Source organism: Coregonus lavaretus, assembly GCF_964263955.1.
Source record: "Coregonus lavaretus genome assembly, chromosome: 11".
NCBI lineage: Eukaryota > Metazoa > Chordata > Actinopteri > Salmoniformes > Salmonidae > Coregonus > Coregonus lavaretus.
In genome coordinates this window covers 24,417,168-24,437,263 of record NC_139998.1, presented here as the reverse complement: position 1 = coordinate 24,437,263, position 20,096 = coordinate 24,417,168, and the positions used below count along the sequence as shown (strand labels likewise).

At 44.9% G+C, this 20,096-nt stretch overlaps 1 protein-coding gene across 5 annotated transcripts in view; it reads right to left on the bottom strand.

Moving 5' to 3' along the window:
• Nucleotides 1-20,096, bottom strand: part of LOC311137410 (tripartite motif-containing protein 44-like) — a 100,496-nt gene that overhangs the window by 18,750 nt on the left and 61,650 nt on the right. For 3 of the 5 annotated variants that reach the window (XM_084171883.1, XM_084171884.1, XM_084171885.1), the window contains exon 6: nt 1,467-4,034. The exons of 1 other annotated variant lie outside the window; for it this stretch is intronic. In XM_084171883.1, the coding sequence (XP_084028009.1) occupies nt 3,950-4,034 (85 nt within the window). In that variant the 3' untranslated portion in view covers nt 1,467-3,949. Of the gene's footprint in view, nt 1-1,466; nt 4,035-20,096 lie in introns of those variants that run through there. One more of the 5 variants, XM_084171886.1, reaches the window with a different exon arrangement.

Below are 20,096 nucleotides of genomic sequence, written 5' to 3'. Positions count from 1 at the left end.
GTGGTAAGGGTAGGTAACAACACATCCGCCACGCTGATCCTCAACACAGGGGCCCCTCAGGGGTGCGTGCTCAGTCCCCTCCTGTACTCCCTGTTCACTCATGACTGCATGGCCAGTTACGACTCCAACACCATCATTAAGTTTGCCGATGACACAACAGTGGTAGGCCTGATCACCGACAACGACGAGACAGCCTATAGGGAGGAGCTCAGAGACCTGGCCGTGTGGTGCCAGGACAACAACCTCTCCCTCAATGTGATCAAGACAAAGGAGATAATTGTGGACTACAGGAAAAAGAAGAGGACCGAGCACACCCCCATTCTCATCGATGGGGCTGTAGTGGAGCAGGTTGAGAGCTTCAAGTTCCTTGGTGTCCACATCACCAACAAACTAACATGGTCCAAGCACACCAAGACAGTCGTGAAGAGGGCACGATAAAACCTATTCCCCCTAAGGAGACTGAAAAGATTTGGCATGGGTCCTCAGATCCTCAAAAGGTTCTACAGCTGCACCATCGAGAGCATCCTGACTGGTTGCATCACTGCCTGGTATATCAACTGCTCGGCCTCCGACCACAAGGCACTACAGAGGGTAGTGCGTACGGCCCAGTACATCACTGGGTCCAAGCTTCCTGCCATCCAGGACCTCTATACCAGGCGGTGTCAGAGCAAGGCCCTAAGACTGTTCTCTCTGCCACCGCATGGCAAGCGGTACTGGAGAGCCAAGTCTAGGTCCAAGAGGCTTCTAAACAGCTTCTACCCCCAAGCCATAAGACTCCTGAACATCTAATCAAATGGCTACCCAGACTATTTGCATTGCCCAACCCCCCCTATCTATGCATAGTCACTTTAATAACTCTACCTACATGTACATATTACCTCAATTACCTTGACTAACCGGTGCCCCCGCACATTGACTCGGTACCGGTACCCCCTGTATATAGCCTCGCTTTTTACTGCTGCTCTTTAATTATTTGTTACTTTTATTTCGTATTATTTTATATTGTATTTTTTGTGATTGTTTTTGGTATTCTTTCTTAAAACTGCATTGTTGGTTAAGGGCTTGTAAGTAAGCATTTCACTGTAAGGTCTACACCTGTTGTATTCGGCGCAAATTTGATTTGAGTACTTTTGGGTGTCAGGGAAACTGTATGGAGTAAAAAGTCCATTATTTTCTTTAGGAATGTAGTGAAGTTAAAGTAAAAGTTGTCAAAAATATAAATAGTAAAGTAAAGTACAGAAAAAACTACTTAAGTTTTACTTTAAAGTATTTTTACTTAAAGTACTTTACACCACTGCTTACCCAGCTCATCTACCCCTCCCTGCCTCCCCTACAAAGAAGTGCTGTTGAGGTGCCGAGAAGGACGGGTGATGGCAGATGGTTTGAGAAATGGCCCTCACAGATGGAGGTGGAAAACACCACAGAACTCAGCTTGTCTAATAAATTATTACTAACGGAGACAATATGCTTGTGAAACCATTATCTGCCATTTCATTTATTAATTTATTATAGGCAACAGCAAAAATAAACAACATCATGTCCTGACTATTTACCTTTTACCCTCTTTACTCTTACCATGATTGCTGAATCAAAACAAATCAATATATATACACTATATATACAAAAGTATGTGGACACCGCTTCAAATTAGTGGATTCGGCTCATGCAGCGACACCCATTGCTGACAGGTGTATAAAATCAAGGACACAGCCATGCAATCTCCATAGACAAACATTGGCAGTAGAATGGCCTTACTGAAGAGCTCAGTGACTTTCAACGTGGCACTGTCATAGGATGCAACCTTTCCAACAAGTCAGTTGGTCAAATTTCTGCCCTCATAGAGCTGCCCCGGTCAACTGTAAGTGCTGTTATTGTGAATTGGAAACGTCTAGGAGCAACAACGGCTCAACCGCGAAGTGATAGGCCACACAAGCTTATAGAACGGGACAGCCGAGTGCTGAAGCGCGTAGCGTGTAAAAAATTGTCTGTCCTCGGTTGCAACAGTCACTACTGAGTACCAAACTGCCCCTGGAAGCAATGTCAGCACAATAACTGTTTGTCGGGAGCTTCATGAAATGGGTTTCCATTGCCAAGCAGCCGCACATAAGCCTAAGATCACCATGCACAATGCCAAGCGTCGGCTGGAGTGGTGTAAAGGTCGCCGCCATTGGACTCTGGAGCAGTGGAAACGCGTTCTCTGGAGTGATGAATCACTCTTCACCATCTGGCGGTCCGACGGATGAATCTGCGTTTGGCGGATACCAGGAGAACGCTACCTGCCCCATTGCATAGTGCCAACTGTAAAGTTTGGTGGAGGAGGAATCATGGTCTGGGGCTGTTTTTCCATGGTTCGGGCTAGGCCCCTTAGTTCCAGGGAAGGGAAATCTTAACGCTACAGCATACAATGACATTCTAGACGATTCTGTGCTTCCAACTTTGTGGCAACAGTTTGGGGAAGGCCCTTTCCTGTTTCAGCATGACAATGCCCCCATGCACAAAGCGAGGTCCATACAGAAATGGTTTGACGAGATTGGTGTGGAAGAACTTGACTGGCCTGCACAGAGCCCTGACCTCAACCCCATCGAACACCTTTGGGATGAATTGGAACGCCGACTGCGAGCCTGGTCTAATCACCCTACATCAGCACCGAACCTCACTAATGCTCTTGTGGCTGAATGGAAGCAAGTCCCCGCATCAATGCTCCAACATCTAGTGGAAAGCCTTCCCAGAAGAGTGGAGGCTGTTATAGCAGCAAAGGGGGGACCAACTCCATTTTAATACCCATGATTTTGGAATGAGATGTTTGACGAGCAGTTGTCCACATACTTTTGGTCATGTAGTGTATATATCTTTCTATTAATCATTTCATGACTGCTACAAAATAACATGATCCATTGGGTAGGGCTTGGTCCTGGTCACAACTCAAATCATATTGATTAGGTTAAAGGTCACGTTCTCCTTTTTACTTTAAGACAATAAAATAGATCACATCAAAAACAAAAACATACCTTCTGTATGTGATAATTAAAAGACATGATGGATAAGACAAAGTACTGTGTGCAGTCAGTCGTTAGGAGTGAGGACTGTACTGTCTGTTGTACACTGCAGATTGCCTCTGGTAATTAGGCGTAGTATTACAGAGAACGCTGACACTGCACAGAGAGCTATTACATACAGACAAAATACACTTCAATTTCCCGTAACATGTACTCTGCAGCTCTCACAAATCAATATCTGTCAACGCATCATCTGATGATGGATCTGACAAACACACACACAAGAGGAAGGAGGGGGGAGAATTTGAAGGTGAGGAAAAATAAGAAGAGAAGAGGGGAGGAGAGCAGTTGTAAGTGCTAGGTTGTGTTTATACGTCAAGGCAGATTTTCAAGACACATACATTTCCCCTTAGAGTATAAAACAGGAACACCCACCTTGTCCTGTGCATTCTATATTCCTCCTCTGATCTAAGGTGTTCTGTCACCTGTCAACTTATCTTGCTTTTCTTTTTTTTGGTCAAGGCTGCTTGTCAAAACCAAATATACAGAAGAAATTAATGTAAAGCACAGCGTGTCACATTCAGGATTTCATGTTCCATTCCTGACATCTGCTGGGTTTTAGCAGGCTCTCAGCTTTTCTACCCACACACCTAACTGAGCCCAGCTCACCAGACAAGGATATGATTGGGTGTGAAAATTTAACCTGACGGTAATAGATTGCACTCATGAACCTCAATTAAAAAAGAGACTTAGTAGAGTTTTAAAAGTTCTGAAAGTAGAAAGACAGAGGCATCCATTTTGTTACACCACCAGCAGTCTTCTTCAAGCTCACTCCATTGTCGTCAGACATGGAGAGGAGAGGAGAGGAGAATCTCTCTGGTGTTGTTGGTCTCCTGGACAGAGGTAGGAGGAGAGAGAGGAGTGGGAAGTGATCTGTGATTGGGCAGCTGGTGTCAGGGGGTGTGTCCCATTGAGGATCTGGACCCACCCTCTCCATAGTCCCTGGGGTCCTGAGGGTCTTGTCTCGGCTCTGGGAGTCTGAAGGAACGAGAAACACAAGAAGATCTGGTGAGAGGAACATCTCTTTCTTTCTTTCTTTCTTTCTTTCTTTCTTTCTTTCTTTCTTTCTTTCTTTCTTTCTTTCTTTCTTTCTGTCTTTCTTTCTTTCTCTCACTCTCTCTGCCACACACACACACACACACACACACATACACACACACACACACACACAAACGACACGTACACTAGACACGCACACTAGACACGTACACACACGTTTGTTTTACTATCCTTGTGGGGACCAAACAACTGACTCCCATTCAAAATCCTATTTTCCCTAACCCCTAACCCTTAACCTCTAACCCTAACCTTAAGTATAATTGTAACCCTAACCATTAAGCCTAAAATAGCCTTTTTCCTTGTGGGGACCAGCAAAATGTCCCCACTTGTCTGAATTTGTCTTGTTTTACTATCCTTGTGAGGAATTCTGGTCCCCACAAGGATAGTGAAACCGAAAATACACACATGTGCAGGCGCACGCAGAAACACTACAGTACATGTCACCAATCAAAAGTCTTAGCTTGTATCATTTTGAGATTATAAGTAGAAATGCTTTATTGTACTTAGTGGCTGTCGAGTGACGCAGATAAAGTGATTGCCAAATTGGTGGAGCCTGTAGCAATCATAGGCAGTATGATAGATTCCATTCCACTGGGGACAGGCTGCACTAATCATATCCCCTAATTGGACAACCTTCTGAGGGTGACAGAATGACAGACCAGCCCTCCTCCCAGAGAGAGAAAGGAAGGCAGAGGAAAAAGACAGACTTCTCCTCCCTCCTCCTCTCATCCTCCTCCTCTCATTCCTCCTCTTTCCTCTCCTTGTCTTCACAGAGAGAGCGAAGCCAAGAAACAGACTGTCTCCTCATTTCTTCCTCCTCATGTCTGCACACTCATCCTCCTCTTTTTCCCTCTACATCGTTCCCTCTCATCCTTCTCCCCACTTCCTACTCTCACTCCTCAAACTCCCCACTATGCAAACTGAACTTTCTCTGTACTTCTAACCATTCTTCCCTCTCCCCTCTCTCTCTACTCACCCCCTGATCCCCTCCCAAAGACCACATCTCTGCTGGATCTCACTCTGTCTGAATCCCAACATCCCTCTCCTGCCTCTAGGACCTCCTCAGAGGCTATTACTCTGTTCTCTCCTCCTTTAACAACCCCAACAACCCATATCTTTGGCCTTTCTCCCTCTCCTCCTCCCTCTCCTGCTCCCCCCCAGCCTCAGACTGTGGTGCGGTCTCAGGCAGCAGAGCAGCACATCCATTAATCGGAAGCAGGCAGGCAGCTATCAGGGCACCTCAAAGGTCAGACACACCTGCAAACACCCAATACACTCACCCACCAAAGTATACAGCTCTTCAACCAAATTTTTGGATGTCCATCACTCATTTCGTATGATATGTTACGAATTGCAATTCATACAATATGTTACAAATTTGCAATTTGTTGTGGCTAACGTTAGCTAGATGGCTAACATTAGCTAGGCTAGGGGTTAGGTGTTAAGGTTAGGGTTAAGTTAAAGGTTAGGAGTAAGTGTTAGGGGTTAAGGTTAGGGTTAGCTAACATGCTAAATAATTGCAAAGTAGCTAATTAGCCAGAATGCTAATGTTGTCGTTAATGTGATTCGAACATTCAACCTTTGGGTTGCTAGACGTTCGTGTTATACGTCCACCCATCCTCCCCAACCAGCCTCCTTCCTTTCGTTTTTGCTTGAGTAACCTTCTGTCTAATGTAACCGTTTACTATGTTACGTCTTTGAGGCCAGGCTGTTCTCTTTTTCTTTTTCTTCAACAAAGTCAGTGAGAAAGTACACACCTCTGATGGCTGTTATACCGTAAACGCCCTGTCTCAGAGAGAGAGTGAGAGAGAGAGAGTGAGAGAGAGAGAGAGGAGAGAGAGGTTTGCGAATGCACACACTGATACTGTTCCCCCATGCCTGACATGAGGGGGAGAAGCCGTGTTTTGGGAGTAACTCAGAAAGTCTTATTTGTGTAAGGCAATTTCATCTTTAATCTCCAGTCAACCAAAAAGTCTCCCTGCTATTTGATATGAAAATGTAATTATACATATATTCACATGGCTCCCCTACGATGGGAAATTAACTATTTCTATTGCAATAGTCCTGGCTCAGCCCTTGGACGTAATAACCTATTTATTTCACCCACAGGAGACAGGCCAGTACGTCTAGAGAGAGAGCAGGGATAACGTTAGCACGGAACAAATGTCAGGATGAGGGGAGAAATATTCCCTACAAGGTTAGAATCCCTCTCTCTGCTTTAACCTCTCTCTCTTTCTGTAAACGCGCACGCGCACAAGCTTGTACATACCTCTCCTCCAACACCTCTTCCCCGTCACCTCTCTTTATCTCTCTCTTTCTATCTTTCCTTTCACCACCACCTCCCTCTCCCTACGCTCTGCCCTGGTTAGACCAGTGGGGTTGTGGAGAAGTGCTGTCTTACTGAGGACTAATGTAGTCCATGCATTATTGATTAGCACCAATACGTTTCTCCTCCCTTTGCCTGTGATCGTGGCCCATGGATAGGGGGCACGCTGAGCTGAAAAGCCCACTGCGGGGCTCACTGTCTGGGGTTGGGAGAGTTCTGAGACCCCTGGGTGATGGATGGATAGGTGGGGTCTCAGTGGATGGGATCGGATGTGTATGTGTGCGAGAGAAAAGTGTGTGTGTGAGAAAAAGAGCATGCTCTGGGGGAAAAAGGTGCTGAAAGTTTTGAAAAAGTCTCAGAATCTTACTAATGTCCGCTGACTGGGTAAACTGGAAATGTCTCACCAGTCCCCCTTAAAATTAACCTATCGCTCATTTTGGAAAACGTTGGTCTTCCCGCGAAGAACACAGGGTAGGATCAAGCACGGTGTTGCTGACTTTGTTCTTTCTTTTTTTGGGGGCCTCGTTGCTGAGGCCTATCGAGACAGACAGAGAGGGAAGGAGATATGGAGAGAGGGAGGAGGGGAGCGAGCTGTGGCCTGATTGAGTTTAATTCCCTGCTTTTGGCAGAGAAATCACAGGGCTTCTAAGTCATCATCCATAAAATTTGGTCATCACGCTCCTGCCTCGCCCGTCAATCTAGCCTTACTGCTCCGTGCATAATCAGACTGCGGTACTCTGGATGGGCTCAATGTGAGGGGGGGAAACAGGGGTGGCAGGGGGAGGGGGGGTGGGGGGGTGAGGTCCCTACTGATTTAGCAGTACTTTAGTGCTGAAGGCGACTGGGGAAAAGCGGGAGGAATGGAGAGATGAAGAGGAGAGGCAGACGAGGAGGGGCCAGGGAAGTAACTAAGGTCTTTCCTGGTTAAGCATAGAGGTTGTCGGAGGGAACACTTCACCAGAGCACCAGAGTAGAGACACTCATGCCAGTGGTAAATAAATATCCCCCATTTGCATTTCCAAACAGCGGTAACGCCGCCTGGACCTACTACTCAATCACATTAGCTAGGGAGAGAGAGGCCCATTTCTCATGACCCCCAGGGGCCTGCGAGGGAAGGGGGCTGTAATGAGAGAGGATCCTTAATGGTTATCGATAGGGCCTCCAGGACAGCCTCTTACCCTGGCTCTCCAGTAAGCACTGCACTCTGCCGCTACTTAATGAAGTAAAACTTGAATCTTCTCCGGGATGATTTAACATCGCACACAGCTCTGAGACATGGGCCGATCGAGAAGTAGACGGGGAGTGATAGAGGGAAGGAGAGAGAAAGAGAGGATGAGAGGGAGTATGAGTGATGAAGATTGAGTTGAGGGTTATTAGCAAGAGAACGAGAGAAAAAATAGAGAGAAAGTTAGTGAGCGAGAGAACAAAAGAGAAAGTGATAGAGAGATAGTCCAGATGGTGGTCCGTTGTGGAAAACGGAACCAGGGGTATGATGGTAATTTGACATAGCAGAGCGAACACTCCACTGGGCCTAATTGGCCATTGTCCTGCGAGGCACTGCACCCCTTTCCTACTCTCTCTTCCTCTCTCTTCCTCATCCTCTTTCTTTAGCTCTCTTCCTCTCTCAATCTTTCCCTCTCTCCCTTAACCTCTCTCCATCCTCTCTCCGTCTCTCTGTCTGCCTCGCTCGCTCTCTCTCTCCCCAGCCCCCTCTCTCTATCCCCATCTCTCCATCCCACTCTCTCTGTCTCATGGTTAACCTCTTAAGGATCGGACCCTTTTTTTCAATTTTCGCCTAAAATGACATACCCAAATCTAACTGCCTGTAGCTCAGGACCTGAAGCAAGGATATGCATATATTATTGATACCATTTGAAAGGAAACACTTTGAAGTTTGTGGAAATGTGAAATTAATGTAGGAGAATATAACACATTAGATCTGGTAAAAGATAATACAAACATCATCTTTGAAATACAAGAGAAAGACCACAATATAATATTGTAGTTTAGGGGAAATTTAGCAGTGTGTGTTCAAAGTTTCAGATTGATCCAGTGAAGCATTGCAATACTGGACTATTTTGTATCATGTCTGCCCAAATGTGCCGAATTGGTCAATTGATACATTTTCAAGTACATAACTATAGAGAACATATAAAAAAGTATATGGTAATACAAAATGTAAGTTTACACACTCCCAGGAATGTCATACATGATGGATCATTAGCTTATACACTAAGTTTAACCTAAATGGCCTAGATGGCCGGGCGGGGTGGGTGTGGAGCCAGAGACAGCAGCGGTTCAAACTGTAGAACCCAGTTCCTACATTTGAATATAAAAATTGATTTTATCAAATAAAATGATGCTACATTTTATCTCTGGGACCCTTAGGATGTCAAATTAGGGTAAGATTACTAAATGTAAGTACATTATTTACCTTCAGAGTTGAATGTATCAAACCAGTTGCCGTGATAAGTTATTTGTTGATGTGCACTTTCCTCAAACAATAGCATGGTATTTTTTCACTGTAATAGCTACTGTAAATTGGACAGTGCAGTTAGATTAACAAGAATGTAAGCTTTCTGGCCATATAAGACATGTCTACATCCTGGAAAGTTTGCTGTTACTTACAACAGTCATGCTAATCACATTAGTTCCACCGTCCCGTATACGGGACACTGATCCCGTAGAGGTTAATTTTACATTTTAGTAATTTAGCAGACGCTCTTATCCAGAGCGACTTACAGTTAGTGAGTGCATACATTTTTCATACTGGCCCTCCGTGGGAATCAAACTCACAAGCCTGGCGTTGCAAGCGCCATGCTTTACCAATTGAGCTACAGGAGGCCTAATGTCAGTAGATCTGTCCTCCTCCCTTTTATCTGACATCTGCTCTGTGTGAAATGTGTAATTTAGAAATGGCCCCTGCTCATCCACCTGTCCCTGGGAGACCCTGTGCCATCCCCCAGCACTTTGTACTGCAATCATCCTGCCACAGAGAACCTGAGCTGGGGATGGAGTGTGATGAGGGGAAATACAGAGTGGAAGGAGGGGTTGGAGGGAGGGTAGGGAATGAGGGAAAGAGAGAGATGGAAAGGCAAGGAGGAAGAGAAAGACATACTGTATCAGTGCTTCACATGAAGCCCGAGGAGGAAATTGATTCTCTGTCAGAGTGATTCAGAGGAAGCAGGAGGAACTGCTATTATGTAAATTGGAGATTGTGTGTGTGTGTCAGCGCATAGTGTTTCATAGGTTGAAATGGAAGAGAGGATTTTGTAAATGTATGCTTTCACCACAGCGTCTCTAGATAAGAGCTGTCAATAGCTGTTCAGTACGCTGGATGAGAGTAGATATTCTTTCTATAAACAGCTGTTATTGATTTTGGAGTGTCTATTATAAACTGTAGCGGCTTGGTGATGCAACCTACCCCGGCCTGAGAGGGAGTGAACGCCTTCACGCCCATTCAACCACTCATCATCTCACTCCTCTTCACTTCACACCAGACCACACACAAGCACGCACGCACGCACGCACACAAGCACGCAAGAGACAAAGAGAGAACAGACGGGCTAATAAAGCTGTGAAACAAAGCCGCCGGGAGAAAAATGACAAGAGTTGAGGGACTACTTTTCCATGAGAAAAGAGATAGCATCGCAAACTATTCAGAGCGTTGCATGACAGAATTCCTAGAACATTCTTGAAAACAATTCCTTTGATAGAGCTACCTCAAACCTAAGTTGCAGTAGAGAGAAAGAGAAAACACAAAAGCTGTCTAGCCACCAATCATGTCCTGAGTCTACAGGGAAGCCTGTCATGTGATGCACACATATACCATTCTATTTACTAGCCATTCTGTAATCTCAGCCCACAGCCAGATAGGAACTGCATTCCCTCTCATCCGTATCCATACATATATTTATACAGTACTGTACTGTCAAGGGTACAGCGATAGTGTACACCAATGGGAGATGTGTGATGCTACCGGCAGAGGAGCATATGATATGACCTTTAGTTTACATTGTATGTGATTGATGTGAGCAAAATGCTGCTCAGTACAGTAGGATATGAATCCATCTCATTTGCTTACTGATCCATAGCTTCCAGCCACTCTGATTCCAGCTCATCTTCATATATATGCCATTATGTAAAAATGTACATTATAAAATTCACTGAATACTACCACTCACTCGCCAGAAGAAATCCATGCAATCCACCCACCATGTGAAGTGTAGCCTGCAAATGCCTCTGTGTCTTACTGGCTCTGAACCACAACTCTGGAACACACAAGGTCAGTGATGTGGAATTAAAACAAGTGTTGGTGATGTTCATCCAATCTGAATAATCATTGAGGAGATAAGTTATGTGTGTTAGTAGCAGTGTTGCAGCCGGTATGAACACTGTTATCCACCCAGAGCCAATTTCCTGTGCGTGTCCGACAACGTACGGACCTGCCTTAATCGTTTACAGGAATTAACAAAGAGCCATTCTGATAAGAGCATTAACTATTGTAAAGAGTCAATCTGACACAGGCTCATTTTGTGCTTTTACAATCGCTGTTGCCACAGGGAAAATTGGGGAATTAGCCTAATTGAGGGGAGTTGCATTGAGTAACTCCGTCTCCGCCGCCTGTGTAGGCCGCAGAAATAAAATCTCTCATTAATTACTAGTGTGAAATTAAATTTGGCGGCTCTGTGCTCCGGGGAGCGCTGTTTGTGTAGCACGGCGTCACGTGGCTGATAATTCCCCCATAAAGCCAATTTTCACAGAGATGTAAATAGATTGATAAACAATTAGAGTGCATTCAGCACATCCTGGATCAGCCTGCTCCTGCCTCCTATACCTCCTTCAGAGTCGTTAAAGTCCTATTAGTCAGCCTTATTAATTTCTTAAAGAGCATCCTATAGAAGAGAGGAGGAGAGAAAATAACTAATTTAAAAGTGGAGGGCAGGTATAGAAAGAGGAGGAGGAGGGAGAGAGAGAGAGAAAGAGAGAGAGAGAGAGTTTTAGTTTAGTTTAGTTTATTAATTCTACCATTTAAAAAAAACAAGCACACAGAAAACTTGATAAGCCATACATGCACATGAGTAAAATCATCGAGGATAACACAGTCTGGGACTTATTTCCATTGTGGTCCTCTTGAGACAAGATGGCTAGGCAAGATCCAACACAGTTGCGCACAGTATGACAGCGAGATAATAAAACATAAAAACAAAGTAGAAGAACATCTATCTCATCATTGCAGTTGCATCGTAAGTTTTGCCCAGAGAGGACGTCATTTTTATGGGCAGAAGCAACACATTCCACTCTGAGGCTCCGGTATACAAGAAAGTACCTTTCCCAGCATTACTCCTGAACCTGTATAAGCACACATTTGCAACATCTGATCTGGTGCTGTGTGCATCCCTAACATGGGGAAAATAATCAGTTACATATCTGGGCGCAGAACCATAAATAAACCAAACGCAATCTGGGACACCCTAGCCTCAAAAGACAGCTAGTTGAGTTCCTGAAAACAGCTCCTGCCTACAGTGGGGAAAAAAAGTATTTGGTCAGCCACCAATTGTGCAAGTTCTCCCACTTAAAAAGATGAGAGAGGCCTGTAATTTTCATCATATGTACACGTCAACTATGACAGACAAATTGAGAAAAAAAATCCAGAAAATCACATTGTAGGATTTTTTATGAATTTATTTGCAAATTATGGTGGAAAATAAGTATTTGGTCACCTACAAACAACCAAGATTTCTGGCTCTCACAGACCTGTAACTTCTTCTTTAAGAGGCTCCTCTGTCCTCCACTCGTTACCTGTATTAATGGCACCTGTTTGAATGTGTTATCAGTATAAAAGACACCTGTCCACAACCTCAAACAGTCACACTCCAAACTCCACTATGGCCAAGACCAAAGAGCTGTCAAAGGACACCAGAAACAAAATTGTAGACCTGCACCAGGCTAGGAAGACTGAATCTGCAATAGGTAAGCAGCTTGGTTTGAAGAAATCAACTGTGGGAGCAATTATTAGGAAATGGAAGACATACAAGACCACTGATAATCTCCCTCAATCTGGGGCTCCACGCAAGATCTCACCCCGTGGGGTCAAAATGATCACAAGAACGGTGAGCAAAAATCCCAGAACCACACGGGGGGACCTAGTGAATGACCTGCAGAGAGCTGGGACCAAAGTAACAAAGCCTACCATCAGTAACACACTACGCCGCCAGGGACTCAAATCCTGCAGTGCCAGACGTGTCCCCCTGCTTAAGCCAGTACATGTCCAGGCCCGTCTGAAGTTTGCTAGAGTGCATTTGGATGATCCAGAAGAGGATTGGGAGAATGTCATATGGTCAGATGAAACCAAGATATAACTTTTTGGTAAAAACTCAACTCGTCGTGTTTGGAGGACAAAGAATGCTGAGTTGCATCCAAAGAACACCATACCTACTGTGAAGCATGGGGGTGGAAACATCATGCTTTGGGGCTGTTTTTCTGCAAAGGGACCAGGACGACTGATCCGTGTAAAGGAAAGAATGAATGGGGCCATGTATCGTGAGATTTTGAGTGAAAACCTCCTTCCATCAGCAAGGGCATTGAAGATGAAACGTGGCTGGGTCTTTCAGCATGACAATGATCCCAAACACACCGCCCGGGCAACGAAGGAGTGGCTTCGTAAGAAGCAATTCAAGGTCCTGGAGTGGCCTAGCCAGTCTCCAGATCTCAACCCCATAGGAAATCTTTGGAGGGAGTTGAAAGTCTGTGTTGCCCAGCGACAGTTCCAAAACATCACTGCTCTAGAGGAGATCTGCATGGAGGAATGGGCCAAAATACCAGCAACAGTGTGTGAAAACCTTGTGAAGACTTACAGAAAATGTTTGACCTGTGTCATTGCCAACAAATGGTATATAACAAAGTATTGAGAAACTTTTGTTATTGACCAGATACTTATTTTCCACCATAATTTGCAGATAAATTCATTAAAAATCCTACAATGTGATTTTCTGGAGAAAAACATTCTCATTTTGTCTGTCATAGTTGACGTGTACCTATGATGAAAATTACAGGCCTCTCTCATCTTTTTAAGTGGGAGAACTTGCACAATTGGTGGCTGACTAAATACTTTTTCCCCCCACTGTATGTGAGTATGTGGACTCAACTTGAATACTACCATGATCAGCTTATTCTGGGCAATCTGGAGCTTCCCCTTCAGAAGCTTAGATAAGCCCCCAAACCAGGAAGTACTAGCGTAGTCAACATGGCATTGAATGAGGGCAGTGGATAGCACTCTCACGGAGTCCTTATCAAGCAGCTTGGACTTTCTAGCCACAAACTTAGTCCAGGCATTAACATTCCCAACCAATTTAGTGGCAATGCTTTCACCTCCCAAGTTTCCATCAAGGATGCATCCCAGGTAGCTAACATAGGTTTTAGTAGTCAGCACCTCACCCCCTATCTCCACTCTGATTTCAGAGGACCTGCACAATTTAGGTCTGGACCCAAAAAGAATTGGGTCTCAGTTTTACCTAAGTGCAGACATAGCTTATTATCTCCAAGCCATTTGCTAATGTTAGTAAGCTCTGTGCTTAGTATGCTCTCCAACAAAGTTTTACTTTTATGAGACACCAGAAGTGTGGAGTCATCCGCATAAAGGAAAAGACGGCAAGAACAAGCATCTTTCAAATCGTTTATATACAGTAAAAACAGTAGAGGCCCAAGCACGCTCCCCTGCGGAACGCCACAACTCATTGGTTTTGCCTGAGACAGTGAACCATTAACCTCTACCACTTGCTCGCTACCTGACAACTAGGACTTTACCCAGCCTAGAGGGATACTGCTTAACCCCAGTGCCTCCAGTTTGGAAATTAGTAGACAGTGGTTAACTACATCAAAGGCCTTCTGTAGGTCAAGCAGTACCATTCCACAGAGTTTTCCCTCATCAGTCTCTTTGCTGATGAAGTCAGTCAAGTAAAGTAGACATGAATAAGGTCCCCTGTAGCTCAGTTGTTAGAGCATGGCGCTTGCAACTCCAGGGTTGTGGGTTCGTTTCCCACGGGGGGCCAGTATGAAAAATGTATGCACTCACTAACTGTAAGTCGCTCTGGATAAGAGCGTCTGCTAAATGACTAAAATGTTTTTTTTTTTATTAATCAGTGGAGTAGGTTTTTATAAACCCAGACTGAAAATCATACATTAGACTTTGTTTGTTGACATATTCATACATTTGCTCATGTACAACTCTCTCCAGGATCTTTCATGTTACACTGAGAATAGATACAGGCCTATAATTCCCAGGGTCAGATTTGATCCCCTTCTTATACAGAGGTATAACTTTAGCTTGTTTCATGTCCCTGGGAAAGATGCCTTGTTCAAGAGAGAGGTTAACGATATGCGTAATACAAGGGGCAATTTGCTCAGCAGAATCTCTAAGAATCCTTGCAGGAATATTATCCAGGCCTGTGGCTTTGGTGTATTTTAGCTCTGCTAGCATACTGGCTACTTTGGCTGTTCCTACCTTTGCAAAAGAAAAATAGTTTAGCTGAACCCCTAACTCGGCAGAATACTTCTTGACTTGGTTGTTTCCATAGAAACCAGAATTGGTGGGCAGCTTGCTAACCAACTTGCTGGCAACAGAAGTAAAGAAAGAGTTGAATTCATTGGCAACTGCTTTTTCATATACCATCTCCCTCCTGATGTCCAGTCCAATACTGTTTAGCTTGTTTTTGGTAGTACTACTACAGCCTAGTTCTTTAAATGATTTCCAAAACTTTTTAGGGTAATTTTTGTTCTCAATTATTTTATCAGCAAAGTAACCCCTCTTAGCTTCATCCATCCTAATCTGTGCTTAATTTCTCTTACGTTTATATACGAGAAAATCAGGATGCTCTTGAGAGTTCTAAAATGTCTTAAAGGCCTTATTCCTTGCTTTAATATATTCTAGAATCTCATGATTAAACCAAGAGCTAGATCTCTGCATTACTCTGACCCGTCTAATGGGAGCCATCACATTCACCACCTCAAGGAATCTACATTTAAAGGCTTCCCAGGCACTGTCTACCCCTACACTATCCAGCACAGATGACCAATCAATTTTACCCACTTGCGCCCTAAACATTTCAATACAGTACTTTTTGAGTCCTCTGATTCAAACAGTTTTGTGACACTTAAAGATAACTTAAAAAACCCTCCTTGTGCAAAATGTAATTAAATGATCACTGATTCCATTGACTATTACTCCACTATGTGATATTTTGGATTTATCAGACACCAATATTAAGTAAATTGTACTTTGCACTGTTTCACATACCCTGGTGGGTACAGCACACTGACAGCAAAGGTAAGTTTAATTAACCCCAAAGCTAGGATCACTGCATTTTAGATGAATCCACTGTGCGCATTCCAAACATACCAGAGCTATATAACATTCCTTCCAAATACGAAGTGCTGGATGCCATCAGAAGTGTTGGCATGACTGAGAAGTTTCTAAGAATTTACCGTTCTTTCATATAGAGTAAAGTAAAAGTGCTGCCACCATGCCGAACTTGCCGATTGCCTTTCCTTGTCGCGAGAGAGAGAGAGAGAGAGAGAGAGAGAGAGAGATAGAGAGAACAGTTGGAAGTGATCTCTATTGGAAGTGATGGATCAGGCCTGAAAGGCAGATGAGATTCGTTTCATTCTCCACCATCATTCTATTTGGGGCCAGATGGAGAAATGGAGCATATCACTGCCTCCAGTAATGCTGTAGTATAATGTAGGACAATGTGCCGGGATCCCCCCAGCAAGCAACCTGCAGAACAAACCAGACAGGCCGGAAATGGGGAAGTGAAGGAAGGATCCATAACAACCAAGGTCTTGGTGCTGAAGCCCTCTCTGTTTACGATGCACTATAAAAACTGTTCTTAGAGTGCTGCAATGCCATTTGGTCCTGGGTTTCATTGGGACTGCATATAAGAACAAGGCCTGGAGCGGTATGGTACTGTACCACTAACTAGATCCCAGATGATGACGGTATAGGCTGTGTCCCAAATTGCAGCCTATTCCCTATATAGTGCACTACTTTTGAAAGGGCTCTGGTCAAAAGTGGTGCACTATGTAGGGAATAGGGTGACATTTGGGGCGCAGTTGGTGACTGTAGATTGTGGAGTCCCACCATGTGTCAGAGGGTAACAGAGCAGAGGCTCTAATCATCTTGGACAAGCCTCTCATATGGAGCTGCTGAGAGGTCACACTGCGGTCACACTGCGTTCCGGAACATTGGTAAAATGATAAGCTCTAGCATGTGGTTGAATGGAGAAAAAGTCCTTTGGAGTGACGAGGGGGTGGTAGAGTGTAACCATATAATTTGATCACAACATTAACCATTGAATTAGAGCAGGGATGGACCTTGATCCTTTGTACCCAGTAGTGCTCCAGGAGGAGGGTTGGCCACCCCTGAATTTGAGTTTGTGTGGGCCGCACTCCTGAAATGGGTGGCAAAAAGTGTTATCCCAATCGGGAAGTAAAATAAGGTATTTTGATCTTTCTGCGGTATACTCTGACATTTCTACAGAGGAGAGCAGAGCTTGGAGGAACCTTTGTCATTTCTCTCCAGCTTTTTGACAAGGAACTTTAAACACAGTTTATTTTCCTCCTCTCAGTTTACAAAGCCTCTTTCTTCACCACTGCTCTAAATATATCTTAAACTTCCCTCCGAAAAGTTGGAGAGTCAAGGCCAGCAGAGAGAAAAACAATTTAGAGGGAGATAAACTTTGATCTATCCCTCTATTGAACAACACCTCCATTGTGCTGAGAAGCCATATCAATAGCTAACAGGGGATAAATAACAGTGAAACCCTCCCCTATCCCCACACTCTTCCCCCACCCCTCCCTCCCTCCCTCTCCCCTCTCTCCCTCCCTCCCCTCCTCCCGGAGCCATCAATCCTGCTCTACTAGAAGAGGGCTCTGCTAGATGTGTACTCCCCCTGGTATCATTTGCATATCTGTCCCATGTGATACATGTGATGTGATGTATGGGCGTCGTTCCAGGCCATTATGAATAGTGACTGGTCATGGCGCCCACGCTCTCACGCGCACACACTTGGCAGACTGGCACAGCTGCTTCCCTCCCTCATTTCCCTTCCATTATGGTGGACTACTGTCGCCGCCACCATGGGAAAATCGCCCAGATACTGAGGCAAGCTGTCCGGGAATGCTTCAGAATGCTGTGTCTGTGTGTGCTGTTTCTCGGAGCGACTTTATGGAAATCACTTTCTCCCCTTCTCTCCCTTCATCAGAGATGGGAGCAGAGGAGGAGGAGAGGGAGAGATTAAAAGAGAGAGAAAAAGAGAGTGTGGCGGAGAAGAGACAGCCTGGCTATTAGGCTAAGCCTTCTGTCATGTGAACGCTCCCCCATCCAAGTCCTGTCATCCACACGTACATAGCCCAAGTCTGAAGGACACACAGGAATCCTATAGCATCCTCTCTGCCTGCTGCCTGCCTGCGTGCTGCTGTCACAACTATTTTCTCCTGATAAAAGTTCCCTGTTCCACATGTCCTCTCATAAATACAAACACAGTATTAGAACATTTGCCCAGAATACTTACCACTGGGGATATCATTCATAACAAAACGTTTAATGTTTGAGCATACAATCCTGCCCTCATGATGAACAAGATAGAAAGAAGAGAATAGAAGTAAATACAATAGAATAGAGCTGTGTTGACAGGGCCCTGTGGCTGTCTGTTCCTGTAGTAGCAGCAGTAGACTAGACACTGAGCTGGGACAGGAACAGAAAGAGAAACAGGCAGAGAGAATTTCACTGGGCCCTGACAGCTCCACAGTGCTAGGTGGATGACTAATACACTTTTATGGGTGCTAATGCATCTTGTAAAACATCTGTCATAAAAGCCTGACAGCTCCTGGAGCTAATATTCCCCCCATGATATTTTATCATAGCACAAGACAGAAGGCAATTTCAGTGTTTTGGGAAATCCAGTGGCCTGTCCATCCATGCCTGTTAGTTAAAATACAACCCTCCTCCCCAGACACACCCACATAAACACCTTCAGTGAAGGCTAGGAGGGAAACAACACTATACACTGTCATTTAAATCAGGACCAAGCCCGCAGCAACCACCAAACCTTCACATATATATATATATATATTTAAAAAAGATAACCTCTTTCTCACCTACTACCACCAGAAAAATGAAGAAAAAACTCTAAAATGTCATTCAAACAAAGAAAATCCGATAAGCAATCTCCCTCAACACCCCCCGCACCATCCAAAGCAAAAGAGAAAAAAACGAAGTGCAAATAGTAAAAGAGAAAAAAAAGCTGTCTTGACATGTGACTAGTGAGAAGAGGTGTGCTATGTGGTGTGCATACTAACACTCCTCTATAGCAGGGTAATTAAGAACTGGCTCCCTTCACACTCCTCCACTCCTCCCTTCCTCTACATTCCACTCAAGGTTGCCTTCTCCTGCCGCCGCCGAATACTGATACTGATGTGGGAGGCAACTTAACACCACGGCAACACATAAATCGCCACAGTGACAGCGCCTGTCGAGAGGCTGCTGAATTAAACATGGCCATGACAACCTTCATGCTCTCCCGCTCTCTCTTTGCTCTCTCTCCGGCAGAGGGATGGAGGCAGGAAAGGAGTAGAGAAGGAGAGAAGGGACAGACATCTTCGGCCTTTCCACCCTGCTGAGCCTGGGGGCCGTGAACCGTGTGTTGTGATGTCACACGATTCGGCGGGCCCCTGCCTGCATGTAACAGTGTTAACATTATATTGGTCGTGTAGTGGGCCGGGAGCGGGGCTGGGAGAAGAGGCGGTGTGATGTGGCTCTGCTGCTGCCGTGTTGACAGGTCATGGCGAGGGGCAGGATTCATCAGCCTTTGTTCAGCTCACCACTATCACCCCGCCAACATCTCCACTGAGCTGACACCAGACCTGGAACACTACCCCGGGGTGTCGGGCTGTGTGTGTGTTTGTATGTGAGAGAGAGAGAGGGGCACAGTGAGTACAGTCTTCATGTGGCTGAAGGAAGGAATATTTTACATCAGGCTCAAGAAGTATGTGTGCGTGTTGTATTTAGTACTTGGGATTTTTTTGCATGAATAATGTTTGTGTGTTCTGTAACTTCTAGCATGGTGCGTGTGGGATTACCCTTAACAGAGATACAGGGTGACGGTCTGCTTTGGGGAAGCCAAAGACTGACAGGCATCTGCTAGTTGGAGTGGTTGCCATATGTGGCCAGTGTTCAGTTAGCCATCATAGCCCATTACGAACCATTAAATGTTCTCCATTGCTCCTGCGTCAGCTCCTTACCGATGGCGACGCTGCCTGGTCTCGTCACGCTGTATCAGAATGCTTCCCTACAGATGATGACTAGTGTTTGATGGAGTCACACTATAGACACAGAAACACAACACATCTGTGTTCTACTATACACTGCTCCCACCTTCTCCTGCTGTCTACATCTCTCATATAGTCTCTCTCTCTGACACGCACTCTCCTTCTTCAGTCTGTCTTAAGCTCACTCTTTATTTCTCTCCCTCCCTTCCTCCCTCCCTCTTCAATAGCCCAGTCTTTCAAGCTAGTGCTGACAACGAGCGGCGTGATTACTTCCCAGGAAAGGAGAGCTGAGTAAAAGAGGAGAGCAGACTCTTTTAATGAGCAGGTGC